This window comes from Montipora foliosa, chromosome 8, assembly GCF_036669935.1.
Source record: "Montipora foliosa isolate CH-2021 chromosome 8, ASM3666993v2, whole genome shotgun sequence".
In the NCBI taxonomy this organism is placed as follows: domain Eukaryota; kingdom Metazoa; phylum Cnidaria; class Anthozoa; order Scleractinia; family Acroporidae; genus Montipora; species Montipora foliosa.
The window spans coordinates 28,704,955-28,716,728 of NC_090876.1; the positions used below are offsets into that span (position 1 = coordinate 28,704,955).

An 11,774-nucleotide genomic window follows, 5' to 3' on the forward strand; every position below is an offset into this window, starting at 1 on the left:
ACTGTGGACTGCTTCGCGAATTGTAATAATCGCAAGTTAACCAAGTTTTATTCCCGTTATTGGAACCCGCACGCCCAGGGCGTCGACGCTTTTTGTCAAGACTGGGGAAAGGAGAATAATTGGTTAGTACTCCCGGTGTTCCTTGCTCCCCGGGTAATTAGGCATCTTGTAGAGTGCAAAGCTGAGGGAACCTTGACCGTTCCCAAGTGGGTTTCATCTCCATTTTGGCCTATGCTTTTCGGTCCTCAGTCCCTTTATAATCCTTATGTTAAGTGTGCGATTATCTTCACAGATGTTTCTGGGATTTTTGTCAGGGGCTCCACTGACTCTATTTTCGATGGGCCTAAATTCAAATTCCACGTTCTAGCCGTCCGTCTGTCGGCTCGTTAAATCATGATATGTAATCTTATGTTATGATATATTCTTTAGTCATTATCCGCTATATTTAGCTCTCTTTGTCTTATTTCATATTTCATTGTATCGTTCTGTATTAAACGCTTTAGCTATCATGTTCACAATTAGTAGCCAGTCTCGTTCCCTGTTTATGTGCCTCGATGGCAATTATCTCTGTTTAGAGTTTTTCGGTTTACCTCGCGTGAGGTCACGTGTGCCTCGGTGGCCGCGTATGGGCATAGTCTCGTGACTACTTCTGTTCGCTATGGGTGGCGTTCCCCATGTTCTGTGTCACCCACCCCTCCGTATCGTAATCCTTTGTTTTCCTCGCGGATGCCTATCATGTATCCTCTCCCTTTGTTTTTCCCCAGACGTCTTTTCCAGCCCTATGTGGACCGAGCTCACTCATGTACAGGACCCTTATCTACGCCGTTTGGCTGACAAGTTACCCGAAGTTGTCCTTGGTTCCAGAGCAGATAATACTACACTCACCTATCTCAACGGCTTTAAACGATGGCGCTCCTGGGCCTCCAAGTTTCCCGAGATTACTGTGCTACCAGCTACACCCGCCTTTGTTGCCTTGTACTTGCTTGGTGTCCTTCAAGCGTCCACTTCTCCATCCCCGGTCCAGTCAGCCTTGTACAGCATCCGCTGGGCCCACGATATTGCTGATTTAGAGTCTCCAACTAGTCATACACTCTCACAGAAAGTCTTAGAGTCAGCCAGGCGGAGGCTGTCCCACCGGATATCCGAAAAAAGTACCTTTCACAGGGGAGATTTTGCTCAAGTTTTTCCAGAGCCTTGACGGATCATTGGTGGACACGAGGTTCATGGCCATGGCTCTCCTTGCCTTCGCAGGGTTCCTGAGATTTGATGAATTATCCAATCCTAAGCTTAAAGATGTAGTTTCCCATGCCACATACTTTGAACTGTTTATCGAAGGTAAGTAAGACTGATTGATATCGTGAAGGCGCCGTCGTTCCAATTGTTAAAACTGGTACCGACCTTTGTCCCTGGGCTAATCTTCTGAAGCACTTGTCTCAGGCACAGCTCTCTTTGCCAACATCTGCCAACGGCGGCGATGGTTTTCTTTTTGGTAATATTCAAACCAAGTCCGGAAGGCAGTTTATCCGCTCAGCTTCTAAACTCTCTTACTCTAGATGTAGAGAAGTACTTTTAAAGAAGTTAGTGGACCTACGATTAGATCCTTAATGCTATTCCTGGCATAGCTTCAGGAGTGGCGGTGCCTCTTCCGTGGGGTGGTTTCATAATTTTGGATTTGGACCATTAATCATAATTAATTGCATGAAAAAGAACTACAACCGAAGCAAATACAAAAGAAGAAAACCACCTTATACACTTTGCAAAAAATAGTCAAATTTATCAGTATGTTGTTTTGATTGATTGATTGATTGATTGATTGATAATCTTTATTGATAAATTAAACCAAACACTTGCAGACATACGTACAAGTTTACAATACAGTAGAAAGAGGAATTATCTAAAAATTATTTCTTTCCTTACAAACATTTAACTAAATAAAGTTTAAAAGAGATCTATTTATAAAGCAGTGCTTAAAGTGCTGTGTGCGAATACGTGGTAGCTTATAATCATGACCACGTTGACGTAAAGATTGATATGTACGTTTGTTCGGTAGAAGATCTGCATGTTAAACAATGTGCATCTGTATGTGCGTCTTTTTCCCTAGTTTGAATTACATCGCTGATGAATATGCTCTTCTTGGTGTAACCATATTTCCATGTTCGCTTGCAGAATTTATCGATCTTAGAGAGATATTTACCACGATAAGCACATGCCTATACTTCAATTGCGTATGTAAATGTGGACATAATTAAGCTATGAAATAACACCGTAAGCTCTTCTAAAGTGTATCCATAGTACTTACAAATTCTAAGGATATAGAGTCTTGAATTAGCCTTATCCATCATCTTATGAAAATGAGTGTCCCAGTTGCATGGATTTTCATGAAAGGTTACTCCCAATAATTTAAGTTCGCTCTTTCTTTCAGTAATGGACACAGTCCCACGAGGGGTTTTTTGGGTCTTTCCTCTCATTACTCCCATGTCTTAGTTAGATTTAGTTTCATGCAATTCATACTTAACCAAAGCTCAATATTCTGAATTTCACCTACTGATGAGTCATCAGGTAAATTTGGCCCAATCGGAATACTCAAGGTGATATCGTCAGACGGTTTCGTGGTTTCCGGGTTCACAACATTAATGTCATTAACCATGATGGAGAACAACACTGGACCTAAGACGGTCCCCTGTGGAACACCCCTGTCGATTTCAACGAACTTTGTTTTGCCAACATCGACTACAACTCTCTGTTTAGGGTTACTCAAAAAATCAACAATTTAGTTAATAAGGTAAGGGTTGACATTATGTAACTTGAGCTTATTACATGCAATCTGATGGGAAACAAAATCGAAAGCTTTACTAAAGTCGAAAGAATACACCTTAACAAAGCCCGCGTCTTTATCCAACCATTTTAAGCAATAATGTTGACATTTAAAAAGGGCCATTGTGGCATTATGTCCCTTCTTATAGGCAAACTGGTTGAGCCTAGTAGATGACTGCAGGGTAGTAGATATTTTTCGTTTGTAAACGTCCCTTTCAAAAATTCTCATGATTATGTTTGCATGTAAGTGACTGATATGGGTCTCAATTGACTACGCTCACTTAATGGGAATACCTTGGGAATAGGTGTAACACTGGACAATTTCCATAGACGTGGAACTTTTTGCTGTTTAATTGAGTCATTGAATGGAGATCTTAGTTATTATAGGAGCTATATCATCATAATAGTCACGCCAGAGCCAGTAGGGAATCTCATCAGGCCCAGAAGTTGTACTTGTCTGGTGCCTCAGGAGGTTCCAAACTGAAAGCAGGGTTACTTTGGGGACATGTGTACCGTCTGGTATTGCTAGAGGATTTGGCGCCTCATATGCATCTTCAGTGTTAATAGATTGAAAATATTCATTAATATCATCAGGATTTATTACTTTGCTAACCAAGGTACCCTGAATTTTCCTAGCAGTAATTATATTGGCTGTGTTCCCCCATCCCTTAGATCCCCTGTAGTGTTTCCGGTTTTCATTACGGACAGCATTTATTTGATTTATTTTGTTTTTACATTCTTATTTCTTATCTTACAAAGGTGCTTCACCAGCGGTGACATGTAGGGCGGGTCCCTCGAAGATGTCTTGACTGTAATCAAGGGAAAACAGTCATTATACATTTCCCATAGTCTCTGACTTAACAGTTCAACACTCTTATCAGTGCCATTCAAAGAGCTTAAAGTACCCCAATCATATCCTTCAAGTAACAGCAGCGTTCATGGCAATTTGAAAGTAATTAAACGCGCTGCTGTATTGTGAAGACGTTGTAGCTTAGACAGATGTGCAGCGGGTACATTGTATAATAGGCCGTTGCAGTAGTCAATCCGTGCCATAATTGCTGCTTGCACAAGAAGCTTGGTGCTATCCTGTGTAATATACTTTCGAATTTGTCTGATATTGTGCAGATGGTAATATACAGACTGACAGATCTTATTGACATGAGTTGACATTTTTAAGTTACAGTCAAACCAGGCTCCTAAGTTACGTACAGCAGTAGTCTGCACTGATACATCTACATGACCGACTTTGATATGATTAAACTTGATCTTTTTAAGCTGTGGTTTAGTGCCAATAAGGATTATTTCCGTTGTATCTGAGTTCAACTTAAGCTTATCAAATTTCATCCAGTTTCCGATGCTTGCGATGCACCTCTCCATTACATTGACTGCCTCCACTTGGTCCGCCTCCGAATTTGGTTGAAATGATAAATATAATCTTGTGTCGTCTGCATAAGCGTGTACTTCAGGTAGATAGAACTTGATGACTTCAAACAGTTTGCTTGCATACACAGTGAATAGGAGGGGCCCTAGGCATGAGCCCTGAGGCACGCCGTGGAGTAAGTGAAACGTCTTAGATGTACAGCCCTCATAGCAGATGCGCTGTGATCTTTGTGACAGGTACGATGAAAACCAGCTTAGCGCAGTTCCAGTTATTCCAAAGCTAGACTCCAGCCGTCTCAGTAACACCTGATGGTCTACCATATCAAAGGCGGCGCTTAAATCAAGAAGTACTAGCAGCGTAACCCTCGATCGGTCCATGTTCAGCAAAATATCATTTTATACTTTAAGTAGCACAGTCTCTGTGCTATGATCAACCCTGTAAGCAAATTGTAGTAGGGGGTATAGCTCATATTGCAACATGTGGTCGTGGGTCTGATCGTAAACAGCACGCTCGATTAGCTTTGAAATATACTGTAAGTTGCTAACGGGGCGGAGGTCTGGGAATGTAATATCTTTCCCAGATTTGAGGTGCGGATCTACAAGAGCATCCTTCCATTTTAATGGAAAATGACCCAGTGCAAGAGAAGAATATAAAATGCATGTTATTGTAGGTAAAAGTTCATCCAAGCAGGCTCAACAGCGTTTCTTGATATTCGTCAACCAAATGATCAAGATCAGTAGCATGACTGCAATGGGCGTGTTCTACACTGCACAGTCTAGACAAAGATAAGTCGTCACGAAGCTGGTCAGTGTCAACTGATCTTAGCTTCCTGTACATTACCCTCTTGATTCTTGCAATTGGTCTTCGCATTCTCAGACGACATATCAAAGATGCATAATAAGAGGGAAAGTGACCGATAACAGGCGAGCTCTGGAGTAGATGGCTTGTTTTGCGCGTAATGACAAGATCCAAGGTGTGTTTGTGAATATGAGTGGGCTTATTCACATGTTGCTGGAGGCCAAGTGAACCAATCAAGTCCAGGAATTTTGTAGCATCTGGGTCGTCAGGGACGTCAACGTGGATGTTAAAATCACCTAAAATGGCCACGTGCTCCTTTGAAAGAATAACTGATTCCATGTAACCAGAAAAGTCCCGAAAAAAATACGCTCATGGGTACCCTGTGGCTCTGTGAGTAAGGCTGTCGATATATGATCAAGGCCAGCACCAGAGGAGACTACCTACTCAGAATATTCTAAAGACTCAGTGTGACAAGGAGCCCATCTGGAGCGTGCAACTTCCATACAGCGTCTGTGAAACGGCGTTTTCACAAGTAGGTTTATTTTTACACTAGCCCTTCCCGCGAATTAGGTCAAAAAACAAAGGCAGTTCCGGTTCGGTGACCCTATGACGTCAGCTTGATTTCTTGTATTTGGTCATCGGGCTCCTGTGGGAGTCTCATTCGCGGGAAATTCAAGCTAAAAATAAATCGGTCTGTGAAAAGCCGTTACACGAACACAGTAGAGTTGTAGGCTCCGGGTCATGGGTTCCTGGTGTGACCAGATTGAGAGAAAGACACTTTCAAGGAGTCATTGAATAGGATTGCTGTTCCACCGCCATGACCATCCTCACGAGGATGACACCAGGATTTTGATGAAAGCAGACAAAGGAAATTGTTTTGTAGTTAGATACCATTGATTACAACAACAAAATGAATGCTTTATTGAATGACCACAACACTTATGAACTGGTCTCCAAACCTCCTTTCCGAAGAATTGAACGTGAACTGAACAATAGACTTTTAACACTCAAGAATCAACTGTTTCATCTATTGGTTCAGCGCTCTATAACACTTCAAAGTTTCTAACCAACATCTTGACACCTCTCCAAAATGGCAATGGTTTCTCAGTCCCTAATTCCTCCAAATTTGTCGATGAAATCTCCAACATTGACATACAAGACGATGAAATTATGCTGTCCTTTGATGTGGTATCGCTCTTCACAGCCATTCCTGTCAAGAAAGCCTGTGATTACATAAAAAATAAACTGGATTGTGATGAATCACTACACTTACGCACAAAACTTGACACTACTGATATAATCTCTTTGTTGAACTTTGTCCTATCCAATAACTACTTCGTCTACAATGACAGTGTTTATAAACAGATCCATGGTTGTGCCATGGGCAGCCCTGTCAGTCCCGTGGTTGCCAATTTATGTATGGAAGCAATCGAGGAGGTGGCCATCAACACAACTCCCGTTCCACCTAAAGTATGGAAACGATATGTTGACGATAGTTTCTGTATCATTAAAAGAAACGCCGTTGACTCTTTCCATAACACACTCAACAGTATCGATCAACACATCTCCTTTACCATCGAAGAAGAAAACAATAACCAGATCGCCTTTCTGGACGCTTTGGTTACTCGCAAGGATAATGATCTCATTATTGGGGTTTACCGTAAACCAACCCACACTGATAGGTATCTAGATTTCTTCTCCCATCATGACAAACGACACAAGACCAGTACAGCTGAGACTTTGTTACATCGCGCAACTAATCTCCCGAGCACAAAACAAGGAAAAGAGAAAGAACTTATTCATGTCATCGACGCTCTACGATCTAACAATTACCCCCAAAATGTTATCTCCAACATTCTAAAGAAGAAATCTCCTACTCAGCGAACAAATCCCATCCCAACACCTGAGGAACTTGTTTGCATGTTTTTTAAATGGGTTGCACCCTCCGAATTCTCCAGTTATGCAGTCCTCCCCTATATTAATGGCATTTCTCAGCCTCTAACTAGACTCCTTAAAAAACATGATATTCGAGTTGTCAGCAAGCCATTCAAGACTTTACAACAGGAGTTTCCCTCTCCTAAGTCCCGCCCTCCGATCGATCTTCAACCTAACGTGGTTTACAAAATATCTTGTGCCGACTGCCCATGGAGTTATGTTGGCGAGACTGGCAGATTCTTTGAAACCAGAAAAAAAGAACATATGAGGAATGTGAAGTCTTACGCAAGAGGCTCCAACATCGCTAAACACGCTTGGTCTTCAAATCACTCTATTGACTTTAAAAATTCCCAAGTGATTGACAAGGGTTCTTCTCGTTCCCGCAAGACACTGGAATCTTGGCACACCGCCTCGATGGATCATGCAGATAACAATTCTAGGCCGCTCCCTAATCAATACTCCATTCTTTTAAAAAAGGACAATTAATTTTTTTGACAAATATTTTTCCCGTTTTTATATTCTTTTTCTCACCTATTTTTGTATATATTGTAGTTGTCATCATTTTTTCCATTCATTTCCATTGAAGGCTGTAGCCTGACAGCCGAAAGCTCGAAAGTTTTTAACTGTATATAGCCAGTGAACGTTTTTTATAATAATTTTTTAACATCCTCACGAGGTTTATCGAAGAATCTATATCCATTCGAGTTGGGCTCTGAATCGAGAGAATCATCATTGGACGTCAACCATGTCTCAGTAATAGCGACTAGATCAAACTTATATTCAGAGACGTAATCCACAAAGTCCGCTATTTTGTTCCTTATGGACTGCGTGTTCATTAAGCATAATGCCAAGGAAGTAGAACGAGGCACACCAGTATACAAATCCTCATCAGTGTTGATGTTAAAGGGGCCAGGTCACGCAATTTTAGGCAATTTCAGCACTGATCGAATGGTCATAGAATTAACTAAAATATCGAAATAACTGTTCAAAACTATAGAAGAACTCTAACAAAACACAAGGAAGCCACGAAGGGACATGGATGGAGAAAACTGGAGAGGATCGAAACGGATTGAATTTGAGTAAATTTGAAAAACGTTAGCCTGTGTACAGACGCCCGCTCTCCGAAAAAAAAGTTCGGAGAGGAGCGTCTGTGATTTACCATTGATAATCGTGACCCATGCCACGTGATTTTTCCTGGAATGTGTGGAAAATGATTTGATTGGTTATTACCCATCGATCATTACATCATTGAAACAACGAGTTTTGATTGGCTTTTATTTTTATTTCTCCACATCAACACCGTGAGAGATTTTACGATGAGTTCGTGTGTACTTTGAGCACCGTACAAAATACGAATAAAAATCTTTTTGATTGTCAAAAAGGTCTTTCTTTTAAAGTAAGAGCGGAATTGTTATCTATGGAGTGTAAAGTGGAAATCGATTCGACGTACATTTGTAGGAATTGATGTCAGCGCAAAAGAAACGAAAGCACTATTCAAAAGATTGTCCACTCGAAAACGTCTCCCGCTATTCCTTTCCAGTCAATGTAATCCCAAAGCCTTGCTCGGACCAGCCTAGCCATTCTCAAGCACAATCTACAAAGCGTGATGCCCTGGAAAATTTGAGATGTGAACACACCGAGCAAAATAACAGCTCATCGGCAACGATCTGTGCTGTTCTGAAGATAAGAGCCATACCTGGTTGGAAGACTTGCAAATGCATCCTTTCCTTTAAAGAGTGCTTCTATGCTATAAAGCCAAGGTATCTTAAAACTATCGGAGACGCTCTTCGATGCACGTTTGAAATCTACCTCATTGACCACCATTTTGAGAATTTAGCTCCAACGAAATATGAGGCACGCAAATTTTGGTCAGCGTAGATCACTTAATAATGTATGCAAGATTATTCCGGAACACGATTACTAACGGTAAATCACAGACGCTCCTCTCCGATTTTTTTTTTTCGGAGAGGGGGCGGCTGTACCGTAGGCTAAAAAACGTCGGCCCACCTTTTTTTCAAATTTAAATCAGTCTATATCAAAATGTCATTTACACAACTGGAAAATCATTCTCAGTTGTTATGTGGCCGTGATTTTGCAAATGAAAGACTCTTGCCCTGCCAATTTGACGTTTAGAGGTCATAATTAACAAAACTAAACAAAATTACCTAAAATAGCGTGACCTAGCCCCTTTAATAATATTGGACGACGTCCTACTGCCCATGATAGAGCGATCAAGACCCGCACAAATCCTACTGCCATTGGTTGAATAATCGCAATCATTGCGTACCGTGATCCGTACAGGTAGGTGTCGGCCATTGTTTTGATTGAAATATATAAATTCGCTTGACTTGAACAAGAAGACAAACAATTAATAAAATTAGCAATATTTCGCGATTTAAAGCAGGCCGTAGAGTTTCCAACGTCCAAAAACTGAGATCTAGAATAGGTCCGACGAATAGTAGCGCCAGGATTGGGTGAGACGTCGCAGCAAAGAGCGAAATAGGCGGCCAATGGTACTCTTGAGTCGAACGGCAAAGATAGAACAGAAATTCCATGGCTTGATTGTAATACCGAAAGCGATATATGACTTAACATCATCGGAACTAAACACTTTTCGCTGATTAAACAAATCTCTTTTCCTTTTACAGCAAACGTTTGACAACATACTGCGTCAAAGCACTGAGCAGGGGCACCCAACCAGAATGTAGTTCAAAACCACTTAAACATAGCATTTTTCAACGTATTTTGGTATTTAAACGGTAGATATAGGCATATTTTTATCCCCTAAAAAATTTTTCTCTGTTCGGATTTCCTAGCTGAAAGTCTAGTTAGTGATCGGAAAATTATAGGGATCAAAACCAACGTTTTCGAAAATTTCAGCCAGAAAAAATGCTCCAGAAAATTCTAGGTGGCCTTTTTAGGGTAAAAATCCGTTAAAAATGGAAACGCTGATTGGGTAGGTTGCCATGCCATGCCATGCCAATACCATTTTTTTAGATGTTCGAAAATTCTAGGACAGGCAGGCAAGCAAGAAATTTCAGAACAAGTCAGGTTCCGAAAATTCTAGATCTCAAATCGTCCTCCGAACAGATATTTTCCGAAAATTGACGTTGGGTTCCCCTGATTGAGAGAATCCTGAAAGAAAAGGGTACTAAGCAGCATTTAAGCAGCTTTGACGACACTATTCTTGCGTTTGCTGATTAATTAATTAATTAATTAATTAATTAATTATATAACTTCGTCACAAAACTTTCGAACGCGCTAATTTTGTGAGAAGTCAAGGAAATCGCAACTTACTGCTTTTAACGAAGAAAAGTTCTTATTTTGACATCTTTTCACGGTGAGTTGGGTTCAGTGATATGACAATATCAAATTTATAAAATCGTCATGACATTGAATTACAACGATTTTTCGCGGAATCTCATCTTCAAGGGCCAACGGCCAAACTACGTTTTGGCTGCCATCAATCAAATGAAATCAATTGATGCATGGCAACCTACCCGATCAGCGTCTTTGGTTCTCATGCCACGGTACATTCATACATTCGAACTCGATGACGATCAATAGAAAGCGATGGAAGATGACATTAATTTTGTACGAATCTTTACTGACTAAACTCTAAAAACATATCATAATGGTATTCGAGCTGTGAACTCAACAAAAACTCCAATTCACTTCCCGGTTATGTTCGAAAATTTAATTGATGGAAGCTAAAACGCGGTTTGGCGCTTAGCGCTTGAGGTGTGAGATTCCGTAGAATTCTGCAATTTGCAGGAATACGTTAAGTGAGGAAATGTGCCATATGCATGGCAGTGACTCATTCTACACGAATATTGTCGGGTTATTTGTTAAATTAGGTAAGCGTTATTAACACGCGCTGTTTTCCTTACTTGTTCCGTGGGATGCTATAGGCAGAACATGGTATAAATGCAGGTGAATTTCTTTTTATTCGTGTTTATTTTCATTGTAGTCACAAATCTGCACTCAATGTTTTTTCACGTGTGTCATTTCGCCCGACACGCGATTCGAAATCAGGCTCTCTCGCATGAAAAGCACATATCTTGCTAGTGCGCCACGCAGATAATCAATGAATATACTCGATGTTTACCATGATGAGTATATTTAAAGTATTTTGCGCAATTACGAGGATGGCGGCAGCAGTTTTAGCCTTCAGATTAACAGTTTGATGCAAACAAGCAGCATTTGCTTTTGTAACTTATTCTTGGAGTGGATGAGGCATTAATTTAACGGAAGAGGATTACATGGAAGTTGTAAGCCTCAAAAGGTAGTGATTTCACAATCATATAAATTCAGAAAAAGTCGAAATCCTTTCTGCTGCGATGATTGACACAGTAACCTCACATCTGAAAGTATTTGATAAAGTGGACAGATGATTTTTTTCTTTGAGAAAGGCAAGCTTTCAAGGCAAGGATAAGTTTCTACGTTGTTTCTAGATCTTGTTTCGTTCTTGTGTGTTCCACTGTGAATATTATTGCATAGAACGAATACTTCAATCGACGTGTTTCTTGCGAACCAGTTTGTTCAGTCGTTCTAAACCATTTTGTGAATCAAACAAGTGTGTTCAATTGGCCATTGTGCCAAGCATTTATCAACGCTGCTATTAGAAAGCACTGTTTGGGAATTCCAAAGCCGTTCCTCCCAATATAAGAAATAAAAACGTGAAAAGAACATTAGAAAAAGCCATTAACAACCAAATACAAACAGAAATCAAGTAAAAAAAAATGATGATAGAATTTATCACTTATCCCGACCCGCGATTCAAACTCGGGTTCCCTTGCTTAAAGATAACTCATCTTGCTCGTGCGCCACGTAAACAATCAGTAAA

General features: G+C 40.6%; 1 protein-coding gene across 1 annotated transcript; it reads left to right on the forward strand.

The window, feature by feature from the left end:
* Positions 1–6,065: 6,065 nt before the first annotated feature.
* On the forward strand, positions 6,066–7,414 carry LOC137968534 (uncharacterized). The gene has a single exon (XM_068815087.1). The coding sequence runs from the start codon at positions 6,164–6,166 to the stop codon at positions 7,412–7,414; it is 1,251 nt and encodes a 416-aa protein (XP_068671188.1). The 5' UTR covers positions 6,066–6,163.
* Positions 7,415–11,774: the final 4,360 nt, after the last annotated feature.

What these genes read in the sequence shown, in the direction of transcription:
- LOC137968534 (XM_068815087.1), top strand. Translation starts at nt 6,164, where the DNA reads ATGCTGTCCTTTGATGTGGTATCGCTCTTCACAGCCATTCCTGTCAAG.